The 19,134-nt window shown below is 45.3% G+C and overlaps 1 protein-coding gene across 1 annotated transcript; it reads right to left on the bottom strand.

Moving 5' to 3' along the window:
• Positions 1–4,180: 4,180 nt before the first annotated feature.
• On the bottom strand, positions 4,181–9,658 carry LOC135475956 (uncharacterized). Its single transcript, XM_064755933.1, has 4 exons — positions 9,634–9,658; positions 8,092–8,166; positions 6,372–6,543; positions 4,181–4,559 (listed from the first exon to the last, which is right to left on the bottom strand). The coding sequence occupies exons 2-4, from the start codon at positions 8,135–8,137 to the stop codon at positions 4,367–4,369; spliced, it is 411 nt and encodes a 136-aa protein (XP_064612003.1). The 5' UTR covers positions 8,138–8,166; positions 9,634–9,658; the 3' UTR covers positions 4,181–4,366.
• Positions 9,659–19,134: the final 9,476 nt, after the last annotated feature.

Genomic DNA, 19,134 nt, shown 5'->3' with positions numbered 1-19,134 from the left:
AAAGCCTTACGCCAGATGTTGGCTGGAGAAGGGAGATATATCGCATGGGAAAACCGTAGCCTTACGTCCGGTGTTGACTGGGGAAAGAAGGTATACTTTTCTTTAAAAGAAAACTTTTCTTACGCTAGGTGTTGATTGGGGGCAAGCGCTGTGGTGCCTGGAGAAAACCTTAGCCTTACACTAGGTGTTGATTAGGGGGCAGGAAGTATACCGCATGGAGAAAACCTTAGCCTTACGCCAGATGTTGGTTGTGGCGGGAGGTATAGCGCATGGAGAAAAACCTTAGCCTTTCGCCAGATGTTGACTGAAAAAAGGAGGTATACCGCATGGAGAAAACGTTAGCCTTACACCAGGTGTTGATTGTAGGCAAGAGCTATGGCGCATGGAGAAAACTTTACTCCTACGCCAGGTGTTGAACGGAGCAGGAGATATAGCGCATGGAGAAAAACCTTGAGGCAGTAGGTATAGCACGGAGAAAACTTTAGCCTTACGCCAGATGTTGAATGGAGCAGGCGGTAAGCATGGAGAAAAACCTTAGCCTTACACTAGGTGTTGACCGCAGAAAGGCAGTACAGCGCCTGGAGAAAACCTTAGCCTTAGGCCAGATGTTGACTGGGCAAAGGAGGTATAGCGCACGAAGAAAACCTTAGCCTTACGCCAGATGTTAGTTGGGGCGGGAGGTATAGCGCATGGAGAAAAACCTTAACCTTACATTAGGTGTTGACTGGGGAAAGCAGGTATAGCGCCTGCAGAAAACCTTAGCCTTACGCCAGGCGCTGACTGGGGATAGGAGGTATACCACATGGAGACAGTCTTAGCCGTACGCCAGATGTTGACTGGGGAAATAAGGCATACCAAATGGAAAAAACTTTAGCCTTGTGCCAGAAGTTGACTGGGGAATTGGGGTATACCTTCTCGAGAAAAGCCTAAGCCTTACACTAGATGTTGACTAGGGAAAGTTGGCATAGCGCTTGGGGAAAACCCGAGTCTTACGCCAGAAGCTGACTGGGGGCAGGAAGTATAGGGCAATTGAGAAAGCCCTAGCTGTACACATGTTGGCTGGGGAAAGAAGGCATACTACATGGAGAAAACCTGAGCCTTACGCCAGCTGTTGACCGGGGACTGGTGGTATAGCGCATGGAGAAAACCTTAGCCTGACGCCAAATGTTAGCTGGAGAAGGGAGGTATACCGCATGGAGAAAGCCTTAGCCTTACGCCAGATGTTGACTGGGGATTGGTGTATACCGCACAGAGAAAACCTTAACCTTAGGCCAGATGTTGATTGTGACGGGAAATATGGGAGAAAGCCCTAGCCTTACACTACATGTTGGCTAAAGAAAGGAGGTATAATACATGGAGAAAACCTTAGCCTTACGCCAGAAGCTGGCAGGGGAAAGGAGGTATACTGCATGGAGAAAACCCTACCCTTACGCCAGATGTTAGCTGGACAAGGGAGGTATACCGCAGGGAGAAAACCTTAGCCTTACGCCTGATGTTGATTGGGGATTGGTGGTATACCGCACGGAGAAAACCTTAGCCTTAGGCCAGATGTTGATTAGGGCCAGGAAGTATTGCGCATGGAGAAAGCCTTACCTTAGGCCAGATGTTGACTGGGGAAAGGAGGTATACCGCGTGGAGAAAACGTTAGCCTTACGCCAAATGTTGGCTGGAGAAGGGAGGTATACTGCATGGAGAAAACCCTACCCTTACTCCAAATGTTAGCTGGACAAGGGAGGTATACTGCAGGGAGAAAACTTTAGCCTTACGCCTGATGTTGATTGGGGATTGGTGGTATACCGCACGGAGAAAACCTTAGCCTTAGGCCAGATGTTGATTAGGGCCAGGAAGTATAGCGCATGGAGAAAGCCTTACCTTAGGCCAGATGTTGACTGGGGAAAGGAGGTATACCGCGTGGACAAAACCTTACCCTTACGCCAGATGTTGGCTGGGGGTTGGTGGTATGCCGCACGGAGAAAACCTTACCCTTACGCCAGATGTTAACTGGGGATTGGTGGTATGCCGCACGGAGAAAACCTTAGCGTTAGGCCAGGTGTTGATTGGGGCAGTAGGTAGAGCCCACGGAGAAAACCTTAGCCTTACGCCAGGTGTTGAATGGAGAAAAGAAGTATACCCCATGGAAAAAACCTTAGCCTTACGCCAAATGTTGTTTGGGGCAGGAGGTATAGCACATGGAGAAAAACCTTAGCCTTACACCACGTGTTGATTATGGGCAAGTGATATGGCGCTTGGAGAAAACCTTAGCCTTACGCCAGATGTTGACTAGCGCAAGGAGAAAAACCTTGGCCTTATACTAGGTGTTGACTGCGGAAAAGAGGTATCGGGCCTCGAGAAACCTTACCCTTACGCCAGATGTTGGTTGGGGCAGAGGTATAGCGCCTGGAGAAAAACCTTAGTCTTACACTAGGTGCTGACTGCGGAAACGAAGTACAGCGCCTGGAGAAAACCTTAGCCTTAGGCCAGATGCTGACTGGGGGCAGGAGGTATACCGAATGGAGAAAAACTTACCCTTACCCCAGATGTTGACTAAGGAAATGTGATATACCGCACGGAGTAAACCTTATCCTTTGGCCAGGTGTTGATTGGGGCAGGAGGTAGAGCCCATAGAGAAACCCTTAGCCTTACGCCAGATGTTGGCTGGAGAAAGGAGGTATATCGCATTGAGAAAACCTTAGCTTACGCCAAATGTTGATTGGGGGCAAGTGCTATGGCGCATGGAGAAAACCTTAGCCCTGCGCTAGGTGTTGAATTGAGGCAGTAGGTATAGCGCAGTTAGAAAACCTTAGCCTTTCGCCACATGCTGGTTAGGGCAAGAGGTATAGCGCATGGAGAAAACCCTTAGCCTTACACTAGGTGTTGACTAGGGAAAGGAGATATAGCGCCTGGAGAAAATCTTAGCCTTATGCCATGTGTTGATTGGGGACAAGTGCTATGGCGCAAGGAGAAAACCTTAGCCCTACGCTAGGTGTTGATTTGAGGCAGCAGGTATAGCGCATGGAGAAAACCTTAGCCTTACACCAGATGTTGGTTGGGGCAGGAGGTATAGCGCATGGAGAAAAACCTTAGCCTTACACTAGGTGTTGACTGGGGAAAGCAGGTATAGCGCCTGGAGAAAACCTTAGCCTTAAGCCAGATGTTGACAGGGGATAGGTGATATACCGCATGGAGAAAAATCTTAACCTTACGGCAGGTGTTGGTTGGGGCAGGAAGTATAGTGCCCGGAGAAAAACCTTAACCTTTCACTAGGTGTTCTCTAGGAAAAGGAGGCATAGTGCTTGGGGAAAAACTTAACCTTACGCCAGATGTTGATTGCGACAGGAAGTATAGAGCAAGGAAAAAGCCTTAGCCTTACACTACATGTTGGCTGGGGAAAGGAGGTATACTACATGGAGAAAACCTTAGCCTTACCCCAGATGTTGACTGAGGGCAGGAGGTATAGCGCCTGGAGAAAAACCTTAGCCTTACGGCAGGTGTTGAATGAGGAAATGAGGTATATCGCATGTTGAAACGCTTTGCCTTACGGCAGATGTTGGTTGAGGCAGGAGGTATAGCGCAAGGAGAAAAACCTTATCCTTACACTAGAGCCTTACACTAGATGTTGACTGAGGAAAGGAGGTTTACAACATGGAGAAAACTTTAGCCTTGTGTTACATGTTGACTGGGGAAAGACGGTACACCTTCTGGAGAAAACCTTAGCCTTACGCCAGGTGTTGACTGGGGAGAGAAGGTATACCGCATGGAGAAAACCTTAGCCTTTCGCCAGGTGTTGATTTGGGGCAGGCGGTAAAGCGCATTGAGAAAACCTTAGCTTTACGCCAGCTGTTGTACTTGAACGGTAGAGTGAACTGAGTGGTTGAACTCTGAAAAAAGTCTGGCAGAAACAAAATAAATTGCATGTACTGGTATGTTGGAGATGATATCTCGACATAGGCCCGGCGAGAGAAGTAGGATAAGTTCTATTTTACAATGTTCCTAACAGCCTCGCTTTCAAAAATGAAACACACAGTCAAAATTGAACGGTAGTGGATTTCGGCTCAGAGGACGCATTCTGAATTATGGAAATCATCGGATCTTTGCAGGGTATACAAACCTAGTAATCTATTGAAATATATATAAAGAAGATAAAAGACAACCATGCAGTAGATCAGATGCAAATCTCTTCAGTTGAAGTTTAATGACTCTACTACACAAAAATTTACAAAATTAGACACTTTCGATTTTATTTTCTGTATGACAAATTGACATAAACAGTTTTGCAAGTTTTAATTGCACGCATTTCTACGTATACGTTTTGTTACGACAGCACATGCTACTTCGACACCACATTTCTTGTTAGAAAGTATCTGGTTTAAGGGAATGGCGTGTTCCACGGACCTTCACAACAGCAGTAGTTTGGTCCACAGTGACCGGCTCGCCAAGAGCAACCACCCACATAGTTGGTCATACTCAGCCCGTTCACACCTTCGTCTGTCTGCATGTCGCTGTTCTCTAGGAGAATCTTGGGATTTTTGTACACGTGATAGGCGTGAATACATGTCAGCCTGTAAGCAGAAAATAAATACATCATACAAACGAGTAACTGGATCAGTAATGGCACATGTAATAGAGAAGAAAAAAGAATACAAGGCTTCAGCAGAATGGAACAGAACATATATCACGACGACAGAATGAATGGAAAACTATTTATTATTTACTTATTTGATTAGTGTCGTATGCTAGAATTGCTCACTTCTATGACCGTGGTCATGTTTGTTAGTGGAGGACACCGGAATGTCCATTAAGGTAGACCACAGCCTTTTCCACGTGCCTTAGCAATGCCCAGTGTAGACCACCACCCTTCAACGGCTACCTTAGCAATGCAATGCCCAGAGTAAACCACTACCCTTCACCAGGTATCTTTCTAGACTTAAAACCAGCGAAACCGATGGTCAAGGCTCTGAAATTCACAGCGAACTAGCCTATTAACCATCATATGGGCAGGAAAAATATTATGTTACTGAAAAATACGAGGCAACGACACGAAGAAGTGAATAATACAACGTGGACGATGACAAGAAGGAAAATAATGGACGATGACACGAAAGAAAACAGTGGATGATGAGACGAAGGAAAGCTGCGCATGATAACACGAAGGCAAATAGTAAGCGATGAGACGAAGAAAAATAATGGATGGTGGAATGAAGAAAATTAGTGTACGATGGCAAGAAGGAATATAGTGGATGGTGAATTAAAGAAAAATAGTGGATGGTGACACGAAATAAAATTGTAAATGGTGAACTGAAGGAAAATAGTGCATAGTGACACGAAGGAAAATAGTGCATAGTGACACGAAGGAAAATAGTTGATGATGACACAAACGAAAATAGTGGACAATTGGACGAAGGAAAATAATGGATGGTGAAATGAAGAAAAATAATGAAAGATGACAAGAAGAAAAATAGTGGATGGTGACAAGAAGAAAAATAGTGGATGGTGACACCCAGGAAAATAAAAGATAGTGACAGGAACTAAAATAGTGGATGATGACACGAAAGAAAATAGTGAACGACGAGACGAAGGAAAATAATGGATTGTGAAATGAAGAAAAATAGTGCACGATGAAACGAAGAAAAATAGTGGATGGTGACACAAAGGAAAATAATGAATGATGACATGAAGGAAAATAGTGGATGGTGCCACGACTGAAAGAAACGTATAAGCTGATGACATGGCCGCGAGAAATCTATAAGACCATGACACGAGGAAAAGAAAACTATAAGACAATGGAACGATAGAAAGAAAAATAAGATGGTAACATAAAGGAACGGAAAGTATTACATTGCGGCAATAAAAAGGGAAGATAAAATATGGTTCGTAGCCCAGGGATTAGACAAAAATATGGTACCGAAGGTCAGAGATATTTTATTTGTTGGTTAACTTCGCTTTGAAAGTAAGTTCGGTGATTTCCCTGAAATGTTACACTTGGCTTTAATGATGTTAAATCTAAATTTTTGGCAGTGTGTAGAAGGAAAACGCTTATAATGTTCGGTTAACACTTTCTAAAGTGCAAAAACTGAACACGTTGCAAAATGATAAGAAAATATTTATGTAATTAAACACTATCTAACGTCAAGTTAACACTCATTATATAAATGTTGAAACTCTTGTATTCCAACGTCATGTTACAGCCTCCAAACAGTCATAACATAGCGTAAGGGTTTAAGACGTTAAAATTCATATTTTAAAGAATTTAACGTTCAGTGTTATTTTAAGAAAAAATGCAGTAATTTTCACACCTGCGTTTTAACAGAGTAATGATTCAAACTATGCTCAGATTTTGACGCAACATTTAAATATTATATGCAGTCACTTACCTGTGACCATTGCAAATCTGATGACAGGTTTTGACCCCAGAACATGACCTCCTCATTGCCCAGATTCTGTTTGTTGTTGTGCCCCGGGCAGCACAAGCAGCCTGAGCCATGACGTCATAGAAATTGTAAACCAATGGTGCGTGGTCGAACGTCGTGGCTGCTTCATTGCTCCCTGAAGTAGTGACGAAAATTGCCAGTGTTAGTCATCTGCAATCACTCCTAGTCCGTATCCACGGACTATATGAGTTTGAAATTTGAATTGGATGGCAGGCCTAGGATGCCTCCATTGAAAACCGTTGAAAGCTTCTCTCTATATACATGTAACAGCTTTATTTTACCATTTATACATTACATCTTATATATTTCTTTGGAAGCTGGTTTATAGATTGTTTTAAAAATTGGTCATTCGATTATCTACTTGAGGGGCATCTGTATTGTGTAGAAATGATATATGTTGTCTGGGTTGACGCTTTGATTCATGAATATTTATGAAACCACAACTTTAATTTATTCATTTACTTTGTTGCCGTTTAAAAGCTGTAGACCGGTATCGAGGATCGAGAAAATCGTATAGCGCCTGGTGAAAACATTGGCCTTACGCCAGGGGAGGAGACAGAGCGCCTGCAGAAAACCTCAGCCTTATGTTAATTGTCGTTTAAGGGTAGGTGGTTTAGCGCCTGGTGAAATCCTTAGCCTTACACCAGGTGTTGATTGGGGATAGGAGGTATACTGCATGGAGAAAACCTTAGCCTTTCACCAGGTGTTGATTTAATCAGGAGGTAGAGCTCATGGAGAAAACCCTAGCCTTACGTCAGGTGTTGACGGGCAGGATGTATAGCACATGGAGAAAATCATTGCCTTAAGCCAGGTTTTGATTGGGGGCAAGTGGAGACCACCATGATGATACACATGTGCCAAGACGTTACGTTAGATAGCAAGGGTTCCCAGTTCACATGAGCCGAGATGGAGTCCCCAGTTCACATGAGCCAGCAAAGGGCCCCCAGTTTACATGTGACACCAAGGGCCCCCTGTTTACGTTAGATAGCAAGGGTCCCCAGTTCACACGAGCCAGGATAGAGCCCCCATTTCGCATGAGCCAGCAAAGAGCCCCCAGTTTACGTTAGATAGCAAGGGCCCTCGTTTCACATGAGCCAACAAAGGGCCCCCAGTTCACATGTGACAGCAAGGGCCCCCAGTTTACGTTAGATAGCAAGGGTCCCCAATTCACATGAGCCAGGATGGAACCCCCAGTTCACAGGAGCCAGCAAAGGCCCTCAGTTTACATGAACCATTGCACTTCACAAGCTTACTTTAGACAAGCCAAAACGATATCTTTCGTATGCCCCATTAATTTAGGTCCATATCCAACATCAAGAGCCCGAGCACTTTTACAAAAGATAGGTAATCACAATTTTTGCCGATGATCGTCTTTATTGCGCTGTAATGTGTTTTTGAAAAAAATAGTTCGATACATAGCCTATATGACTTTTGAAGTTTGCTAAAGCGGCCCCAAGCTTAAAATATTACCACTCAAGATACTTTAGACCAAGTTCACACGGTCGCACCGTGACCAGTATCGATGAAGAAAAATGAAGGCGGAAATTTCCAGAATATAGTGAGCAGTGGGTATTATGTCTAAACCGACGAGACTTGTGTCTAGAGGGAATCTGTTCGCCACGAAACAGGAATTTGGCTGGAATGTTCAGGAAGATGTACTTACTGAAGCTTGATATCCCAACAACCAGCAAACACAGTACCACCTTCATCTTCTCTTCTTCTTCAGTTGCCGTTTCTGCTGACAAAATCAATATGACTTCTGATTAGGGAAGAGGTCTCTATTTATACACATCCGTCTATATAATATTATGACTATATACAAATGCAAATTTTTCTCAACCCAAGATCGCCATGACGAATCAGGCCCCTTCAGTCAGTTAAGAACACCTACTTCTATCCAACTTGTAATTAATGGATTGTAAATGGTTTTGTTTTCGTTGACTCATTCATCTATTCATTATGTCCCTTTCTGTTTATCGTCACGAAATGATCCCTGTGACTGTCCTGCAGCAAAACTGGCACAGTTTTAACTCTAGATAGCCGAAAGGTGTTAGATTAATAACAAAATGGGTGAATAATATCAAACACTGAAATGCGGATATCCAAGGGCAATTAGACTGAGTGGTAAAAATGTAAGTGGTAGAAAATAAAAGCTTAACCTAATTTATTTGTGTCTTTTATGACCATACGTTTTCTGACTGGCATTTCACATACACGACATACAATTTCTCATATTTACAATGTTTTGTTTATCTTTGACGTTAAATTACCCCAGAGGGAAGGGCAAATAGTTTGTACATTTATAGCAATTCCATTAAAACCTACCGACTGAAGGAAGCTAATGGAGCAAATCCCATTAAGATCCCATTAACAGAACAATCTGTCTTTATTCTTGTACATCAGACTGTATCTCAAGCACACAACCTAAATTTCCGCCTTGAGCTCCAAAACACCGTCATCCTCTTATAATAATAGGGAAACTAATACAAATTTAGAGAGGGAATGGATATCTACCTTTCAGAGGAGGGATGTCTATTGTACATTCTTGAAAACTATCTTTCAAAGTTGTCCCGTTTAATATATAGCATCTGTTGCATGCATTTTGTTACTTTATACTGCACCGTGAATGAGTATACAATTCCTAGATCTGAAAGTAAACTGAAAAGAAACGAATTTGTCAGTGATCTTTGGGACTTTGACTTTGGATATTTTTTTAGATCCTACTAGTTGATGGCCTGAACTGATTTTATCCTTGGCCATTTGCTTTCTGCCTGTATTTCAAAAGGCAGCTCTCCATTAGGGACTTCTGTAGTATGGCAATTGATGACGCGATTATAAATGTTCCTCAGGCTGCCCAGATACTCACATCGTATCGATAGATGGAGATCCTGGGACCTCGATCATTACAATGAAGGCCTTTTTCATAAAGGCTAATTTGTCAATACAATAGCTAAAAATCTATAACGCCTTTTCAAAAACTTGTTAAAACTTATAGGCAAAATGGAAGATACATAAAGTATTATACGTATACATAAAATATACAATAAACATATGGTATTAAATAAATATGATTTTGAACAATTATCATGTATTACAAACATGTACTCTCGATCAAGACAGAACATAACACAATTTAAGCAATAGAAATTAAAATGTACATTGCATTAAATCTCATTAAAAGTATTCCGGAATAAGCCTGACTTACCAGGATCCACTTGCACGAAGCCCTCTTAACGTTAAGAGCACGTAACTACCATGGCAACCACCACTGTAGGCATTACGTCGCCGTGGTAGTTCAGGGCATAGTTTTGTGCAAGTGAGTGCTGGCCTTTTAAAAACATGATAGTTTATCACACCTTCCACAAATCACGGCCTTTTTATTACTATAAATTATACATTATCAATATAATTCCTTGTATGATATTATTCCAAATAAGCATGACTTACAAAAGCATGGCATTTATTGCCATTCTCCGAAAGATCATTAGAGGCCTGGGTCCATGCACTGAGTCCTTTTTAGTGTAAACTAAAGAGATTTTTAGTGTAAATGCATGTCTGTTTTAGCTTTAGATACGTTCTGAAGTCCGTTATTTGCAAACCATAATACTCATATTCATTCTTGCCATAATAAGCTTTCTCACAATGGACTACAAATTAGAAACGTGTTCTGTCCTATTTAACAGAAAAGTTAACAAAACATTCTGTTTTATGGGATTCATGATGAATTCTGTTCTAATCTAATCTTTTCAATCAATTATGTTGTATGTATACAGACATTCTGTTGGTCACTTTCAAATTATATTAACGGTGCTAATATTATTTCAACAGAAAACTATTCAGTATCTTTTCCCAACTTATGGAATATATTAACTAAATTAGAACTCTCCAATAATGTTTTCAACCTCAGAGGAAAAGTCAGTAGAGATGTCGTGAGTTAGATTTAATGAAACGGTTCTGACTGTATTAAATAACAACAGCCATATTAAACCATGCTCAAGATATATTCTAATGTCTGAAATTAAAGGTGGATGCGAGATGGAGATCTACTCCCTATTTTAATTTTCAGAAAGGTAAAGCACGTAAGCGGCTCACGGTAGAATGTCCTGGTTTTAGCGAATTGCGTGTAAGCGACTGCTAGTAGAATGCCATGGTATTCAAGGAAAAGATCCCTAAAAACAGAAGTAGGCATCACTAAATGGACCACTTAAAACTATACATAGATATACTTTCATTTGTTATTTTAGTCATCCATTTGCTCAAACATTTGAATTCTTAGGTGGACTTTATGGACCATAGTATCTGAGATTAGGAGCTCTGACGTCACAGGACTTTTTTCCAACTCTAATAGCGACACTGAATGTTAGAATAACTCTTTTTACCCATGCAAGATTACCGATACAATGTTTCATCGTTCAAAATCAGCCGCATTGCTCCGCTCTCAAGCACTCCAAAATCCTGAGCAGTATAGTTAAAATGAGGCACGCTATAACATCTTCAAATTAACAATCTCCCATACTGCCCAACCGCAAAAATTTCTTGATGCGGTCAAATAAGGTTAATTTCATATTCATGTTTTTTTCTCAATTGGTCTACAATGTCTACTATATTTCCCGCCCATCCTAGATTTTGCTTTATTTTAAACAATATGGAGGTCAAACTGGTTGACGTTTGCAAGATCTCGCCACTTATATATGCTCACATGTAATGTAATATTTCGGGTTGGATGTTCTGTTGGATATCTGCACCAACATTTCAGATTTTGCAGATCTTCATTTATTCACTCTTTCACTTTAATTTAAAACAAAATCCCGAATAAGCTGCTTTATGTTCGCTTATGTATGGAAGCAAATTACTTGAGAGGCCTACTACATATATTAACAAAAGCAAACAATATAACCAAATTTTAAAAAGTGATACATAATCTGAAGGATTTAGGAAAGTTCAAGTAAACTAGCTGAATGAACGGTTGGGAACAATTCAGTCCCAGTGTGAAGAAGTGGTTTTCAGTCAGTGGGATGCATCTGTACTCTGACGTGCATGAATGTCTCGGATGACTGAGCAGATCTCCGTTTTAGTAAGACAAGGGCCTCCTTTCCTGCCGGGGAGGGGGTAGCGCGCCAGCACAGCGCAATGACCGAGGGGCCTCCCACCAATGTGGTCGCTGTGAGTTCAAGTCCTCTTCGACCGTACGTGAGAAGATCCTCCATCAGGCTGCGGACGGTCGTGCGTTTCCCTGGTTTCCTCCCACCATAATGCTGATTGCGATCGTATAAGTGAAATATTCTTAAGTGATGCGTAAAACACCAAGCAAATAAATAAACAAATTTAATGAGGCCTTAATTGTATAGGGAGACAAGTAGTATTATAGGGAATAGGGGTTCTGGCGTCCCCCCCCCCCCCCCTTGGGGCCCTCCCCATAACAAATAGAGGCTCCAACCCCCATTTCCCCGCTTCCCCCATAACCCCCCCCCCCCCTTAGGCGCCTCCCCAGCCAAGGCATACACGCTTATTTACAAGTCTAGCCTACACACACACACATTGATATGAGGCGACCTAGTTAACAGATAAGGCGTATAGTCTATATATAGGCCCGCTGTGTTGCACAACAGGGTAATTCAGCTGATTTTCTCCCCAGGATAGGGCTTAAACTACGGGTTTTTATGAAAAATAAATGACACCCTTTTTCAGCGTGTCTTGTTTGATAAGTATTTTTAGGAGGATTGGAGATATTTTGTTTAAGCGGAAAAGTCCTTCCAATTTAGCCCATGTTTCGTGGGTCGTGGGATATAGCTCAGTCGGCTGACAGAGGTGGGAAAGGCGCTGTGTGTAAGGGGTGTATTCATATACTACATATATAAGGGGATGTTTGCTAGCTCAAATCCGGATTTGGTCTCCTGTATATGTAGTATATGAATACATTACCTGCATATGGCGCCGGGCTCTACGCACTTCTAAGGAATCTCTGCAACTTTCGACAGTTTCGGAGGAAGAGAGACCTTACCAAGGGGTGTTGTAGATGGGCCAAAGGTAGTGGGATGTGTCAGCGCCAATTAACCCCCCTTACGGTGGGTCGCTAGCGCAAAAAATCCGGAGCTCACCGTTAGTGGTGGTTAATTGGTAACAGGTTGAGCTATAAACCAGGCCTTTTGCTTTTTTGGACCATGAGTTCGAGCCCCACACTGGGCAGATTTTTTTTACCCCCGGGCACCAAGCTAGCCAGACACCCGTCCACCCGTCCAACTGGACGGGCAATTTTAGCCAAAAGGGGTATTTTTGACGGGCAAAATTTGGAATCAACATTTTTTTTACGGCGAGTCCCATCCCACAGACCAGTACACTGTTTCAAAGTGTATTAACATTATATGTATGTATACTGGATTGTGAATATTTTTCTAACATGTAAGTTTTCAAAGTGTATTCATATATGTATTCAGATGACAGAAATGATGTTTGACATGCACTATTGTGTCACTGTGCGAAAGTTAATTTCTCGACATGTATTTGAATTGTTTTGTTTTGTTTTTTTGTATTTTACAAAGTTTATTTCTACCTACTGTGACTTAGCTGCTCAAATCGTATGGTGATTGGTGCCACCTCTTTTTAGTGAGTGACAGTCACAGATTCAGTGGTGATAATTTTGCCTGTTCTCAGTCTCAGTTGTAAGAGCTATGTATACTGTATTCTGATTTGGTTCCGTTGTAGTGTAACTGTGAGTGACATTACCATGTATTTTGATTGTTTTCCTTTTATATGTATTTTTATGTATTTTATTGTTCACAGTTTATTTATTCCTCCTGATTCACAGCATTCACACTTGAACTGTCAGAACTGCTCCGCCAAATTGCCATTGTTTTCCTTGCATCTGTATTGAATTGTGTATTTTACAGTTCAATTTGTTTTTCTACCTCCTGTTTCACACTTGGTTGTCCAAAGCATAACAGATTGTAACCTTACATAGTTTAATATAAAATTTATGTACTCTTTTTAGTGATTCGCACTCAGTGTCAGTCATTGGTGGGAAAAGTGTGATATATTGGGTGCCCCCCCCCCCCAAACAGTCAATTTCTGGGGTCCAATAGTAATACATTATTTCCAGTGATATAATGGCAATTAAAGCTATTAAAAGGTCTTGATTTTCAATGACACAGTGGCGATAAAATGTTTCCGGTGGCAGACCCCCTGCTTATTTACGGCGGCCCCCAAACCCCGTGCCTTTTTGGACGCCCTATGGTCAGATCCTGGCTAATGCCCTGCCCCCGGGGCTCTCGAGACATAGCATGGGGCTGCCCTGGTTCCAAACAAGTTCCCCCTGGGCACCTCCCCAGAACATCATTCGGAAAGAGCGTTTTTCAGCTCTAGCCGAGCTAGTTTTCGGCCGCGATCTATAAGCTGTTTTTTCGTGCTTTCATCGATCTCTACGGCGTTGAATACCTTACGAGACTTGGCGCGTATCTCCTGCTTCAGGTCAGAGTAGTTCTTGAGCTCCTGAACGATTTGCTTGAACTCTACGTCTGAAATAACACCATCAGATAATGCCGTAGATACCTGCGCAGGGATGCTGTTAAGTTTGGCCTCAGCCAACAGCCGTATATCGTTATGTTTCTTGGCCTTTGCGTGAAGCCGGCGGCTAACGAATTTTCCGGCGATATTTAAGACACCGCAAGCTAGGGCCGCAGCTTTCATGGCCAAGACAGCAGGGGTTGCAATTATCGGTGTGAGTAGCCCCGCGCCAGCAACCCCTAGGCCCAAACCGACCGTGAGCATGGCTGAATCAAGGGCCTCGGTGGCCAAGACACCACGCCGGTACTTTTTGTACAGGGCCCGGCGGATATCTCGCTCAGATTCAAGCTGCCTCTGTATTTCGCTGATATACTGCAGGCGATGGGCGTGCGCCACGCCCTCCGGCGGCGCGGTCGGGGCCAAGGGGTTTTCAACCATAGTCGTCGGCGCGGTCGGGGCCAAGGGGTGGTCATCCGTAATCATCAATAACGTCGGTTAGCTCTAAATTGTCATCGGGGCTACTAACACGAAAGCGGCGAAGGCCTATGCCGCACTTTAAATTGATTGCATCGAGATTTAAAACGCCCCCTGTGACGACTCGTATATCCTCGAGAGAGCTCCGGATGATTGGGGCGCCCTGGGCCGGTCTGAGATCCTTTGTATCTCAGGCCACCTTATTTTCACCCCGGTAATCAAAGTGCAACGGCGACTGCCCGCGCCAAGTATAAGGTCGAAGATAAGTATAGATCCAGGGTTTAGTAGTAGTGCGGCCTTAAAATCGGTTTGCGCGGTAAGACGCACGGGCTCTCCCAGCCCCGACATTAGTACGAAGCGGCCTCTTCTGTCCCGATGTAGATAACAGCTGACCGCTGGTACGTACGACACGAAATAGTTTTCGGAGTTGAAAACTTTTTTCACATCGGCCCTAGTGGCTTGGACCGATATCGGCGTCACCTTCACATCTATCAACCAATCGGGGTCGCCAGCTCTGGTAAGAATAAAGCGGTCTTCAAAGCGAATTAATGAGAGTTTTTGTTCTTCAATCACCTCAGACGGAGACCTGCGCTCTTGCTCTACAGAGGATGAGACATCTTCAAGGGAAGCAAAGGTGGTAGGTTCTGCTTGCCTCCCCGTAATGTTTTTGCGGTTGTACTTGCCACTTTGAAACTGGAAGGCGTAGATTTTACCTTCCTGGCCTTGAAGTTCGAACTCCGACGCATCAGCCAAGTCGATTAAAGACAGGCACGCAGACCTGGGACCGGCTGCGTCCACCATACTCATTGTATTTCTAGGGTAGCACTGAGGTAGGCCTACCCTACATTCATATACTTGCCGTCTTTGTCTAAAAGTGCCACGGTCAAGTGCGTTATATAGTCGGCGCGCAAGGTTTTGTACTGTGGGTTGGGAAATGAAACCGTCTTCCCACAGTTTATCCCTTCAGCAGTCACGGCGATGGCCTGAAGTAGTGTGGAACCGCCACTGAAACCTGAGGTTATTCTCACGTTTTCTGAGGTGCTCAGTTCATCTAAATGCACGAAGGCTTCTTTTTGCGGGACCAAGTTAGATGGCTTATCACCTTCCACAGTCCCCTCTCTAGGCATATTCCCGTTGGAGAACCCTAAGATGGGGGCAAGCTCTAGGAGCGTTATGATGGCATTTCTAGGGAGGGTAAGGACTTGGCGGCCCGTAGCTTCATTCATTTCCAGAGAAACCCCATGCGGGCGGAATATACCCTTGTCCAGCGTACAGACATTGTAGTAGCCTGTCGGCACTTCGATATGTTTGCCATCAAGCAAGAAGCCCACTCCGGTGGGGATATTCACCCAGTTCGGGTAGAATGTTATCTCGCGAAGGGCGGTTTTAAGGCGGCCGTCGAGGTTGTTAAGGGCATGAGGCAGCGTGTGCTGTGCCCCATTTAGAATGTCAGTCAATGTGATGAGCATCTTAGCCACGATGAACAGCGAGGCTTACAGGTTCAATAGAGAGGCAACTTACAAGGCCGGGGCATTTCATAGTATTCAAACCCACGCAGAGCAGCTCATGCGATTTGACATCTACATCGATGAAAAGAAGGCCTTTCCAGTCCAGTTCACAGATGTGTTGGCCAAGTACCAGCTGTCGAAGATAACCAGCAATGACATTGTTCGGGCCTCGAACACCAATCCAATGCATTTCTGGCAGAACCAAGTGAACTTCGCGGTCTGGTGCGCAACCACGGGCTGTGGCGTCTCTGCAAAGGACCATCTTCTCGCCCCCGACCAACGAATAAGGGCCCTGTACACGTTCCATGTGTATTACCAAGTTAGGCGGATTTTGGAAAAGATCCAGGCCCCCTGCCGCAAGACAGAGCGTGGGCGACATTCAAAAACCCTACGACGAGAGGGCCTATGAGAGGATTTGTAGTGAGTTCCGCGTAGATGCGCACACAGACTTGAGGCGCAGGGGGGTGAATCACGGCCTCGGAGTGGCATATTTCTATATCACGAGAACGGGCTACAGCCCCATTGCCGATGGGACCTTCGTTCCGAGCAGGATGTCGTTCTCTAGAAAGCCTACAGCGCTCCACGTCGACTACATTGAGCAGGACGCCGAGGAGGCTTGGGCGGCGTTCATTGTCAACACATCCCAAGGATTCACGCAGCCGGGCGTAGAGCGCCTAAACGATTCCATCCGGACATACGTGTGGGCTGTTCTAGACGCCCAAGCGCAAACAAGGGCGCGTATTCTAGGCACGGACACAGCCTTCGACGCGCAAAAACAGTTTGCCGCGAACGTTGAAGAAGCTATTTCCTCTCCAATCGACCTTCCGTCTGCTATCAAACGCTACAGGACGTGCTACAGTATGCCGGGAACGCTGTAGACTTTGTGTATGGCATAGGCCTATATATGGCCCCCAGCGACATGCTTCTACAGATCGGCCATGTGGCGAACTACAACAACAAAATCGTCGTGGCCACAGAGGACCAAAAGCTAGGCGCCAATGAGGGTGTGAACGCTAAAGTGCCGCCCACTTTGCCACAAGCGCGCACCTTCCACGGGATCGTTGAGCCACAAGAAAGTGTCCCACCACCCACAGCGCGCGTTCAGCATGTTGCTGCCGCCGGAGGCAAACACCCAATCAGCTGTACAGCCAGGGCATGCGGCCTTCCAGCAGTGGGGCGAGGTCCAGAGGTTCTTCGCCATCTCACCCCTACGGAAGCGGCACCCTGAGGTGGCCAGGGTCGTTGAAGACTTAGGCCTGGCAGACGTCTCCTTGGAAGAGTTCTTGGCGCACAAGCACCCCTTCTGGCTTGACCTTCGGCCAAGCGACGATGACGAGCTGCATGACAGTGGGAGGCACGTTCTGAACGCCAGCGAGGGGATTACGATACAAATGACAAAAGAGAAAGAAGATCCCGGCGTGTTGAACGTATATCTATATGTGATCATGGACGCAAAGCTGCACATCCAGAATGGGAGATTCGTTAGCGCGCTTTATTGATGACGCCCACTGCGCGATTATCTGTGGGCAGACGAACTGCGGCAAAACAGTCTTCGTGCTGGACCTGCTTAAGGGCCCTTACCGCGGTTTCTTTCATCACATTTTGATCCTGTGCCCCACTCTTAAGCATAACGAGGCGTACCGGCGGCGATGGATACTGTCTGACCCTGAGGTATATTGTTTTGACCCCGGCGAGCGGTTCAACGACTGTCCGAGAGCTTTCTACAGATTGTTCGAGGGGGAGCCCACCCTATACATCATCGATAATTGTAGAGCGTTGGAGGCGATGAAGAAGAAACAAAAAATGCTGTCATTCATGGCTTTCTCGGACTGCAAAGATCGGCACTCGTTCAACGAATGCCTGGAGGAGAACCACGTCATCGAGAACGAGAGCGAAAAGGCAGAGGTTCGACAGAAGTTCAAGAACAATCCGCATTCTAAGCTCCTGCTAATGACTGATACGCCCACAACATCTAAGATTATGTATTAGACGTAGGCGCCCCTACGTCTAATAGATGTATGAGGCATGGATACAAACGAGCTTATAGACGAGATTCTGGGCGCAGAGGAGTAGCCCGGACGATGCCAACAGCCCGGCCCCAGCCAACAGCCCGGCCGAAGCCAACAGCCCGACCCCAGCCAACAAGATGATGCACGGCAGCTCAGGGATAGGCTGGCGGCACTTGCGGTGGGTGGGCAGGCCAAGCGATATCTGGGAAAAGACGTAACAGCCGCTGAGATCGACGCCATGAGCGACGAAGACATTGAAAGGCTGCACTCCCGGTACGAGGCTAAGCTCGGTGCGCGGATGGTTAACGGTCTCGGAGGTATGTTCTTGAGATCATATGTAAGGGCAGCCAGCTGGCTCCTACCAATCCCACCCGAGAATCGACCAATGCTCATGGCACAGCTCGCCACCGACTCATTTGTTGAACAGGCGCTCAGCAGTGCTAGCTGCTGGCAATACTACTGCTATGGTAAGTACTTGGCACCGTTAATCTTGGCGCTGACCACTGCAGTCCTAGAAATGAGCCGTATGATCCAGAGGAACATGAGTACAACGAAGCCGGTAGGCCCGAAGGAAGCGGATTCTACGAATGACGACCCTGCGAAGAATCCCAAAAAAGTCGCTGCGGGTGGAGCGGGCGCTGCAGCGAGAAAGGCCAAGGCTGAAAAGCTCAAGGACGAGCTTCGCGAGGCAAAGGCTGCTTTGCTTGGCGCAGATGATTCCACCAAGAAACAGCCGAAGGTACCGGATTCTACGAAGGAGGGGGAGGCCACAGATTTTGCGAAGGAACCGGATTCTACGAAGGCACACCAAATCACCCACTGGAAGGCGCCCCTGGTGTTATTAGGCGCTGGCAGCCTTGCAGTGCTAGTGTTGCTACGCGTGTGGCGCAGCCGCTATACAGCACATGCACGAGGTGCAGATATTACGCGGCATGCACGAGGTGCAGATATCACGCCGCAAGAAAAGAATCTCCATTTGAATACACGTCGCGACCCTTTCTATATAGAGCAGCATGTCTACTCCCCCCAGTGACGGAAAAGTGCTAGTCAACGCGGCCTACCACGCCGCTGTGGTCTCTCTTCTGGCTACTGGGTACGCTCGTCTCGGCCAGATGGTCCTGAAAGGAGCCCTCCCGAAGCTGGACTTAACACCCCGTGACGTCGACATGGTCATTGTAGATGTAGGCCTGGCCATGTTTTCGAAGGAACTGCTAA

This window comes from Liolophura sinensis, chromosome 9 (assembly GCF_032854445.1).
Source record: "Liolophura sinensis isolate JHLJ2023 chromosome 9, CUHK_Ljap_v2, whole genome shotgun sequence".
Classification (NCBI taxonomy): Eukaryota; Metazoa; Mollusca; class Polyplacophora; order Chitonida; family Chitonidae; genus Liolophura; species Liolophura sinensis.
The sequence above is the reverse complement of the archived record's forward strand: the minus strand, read 5'-3'. Positions and strand labels throughout refer to the sequence as shown.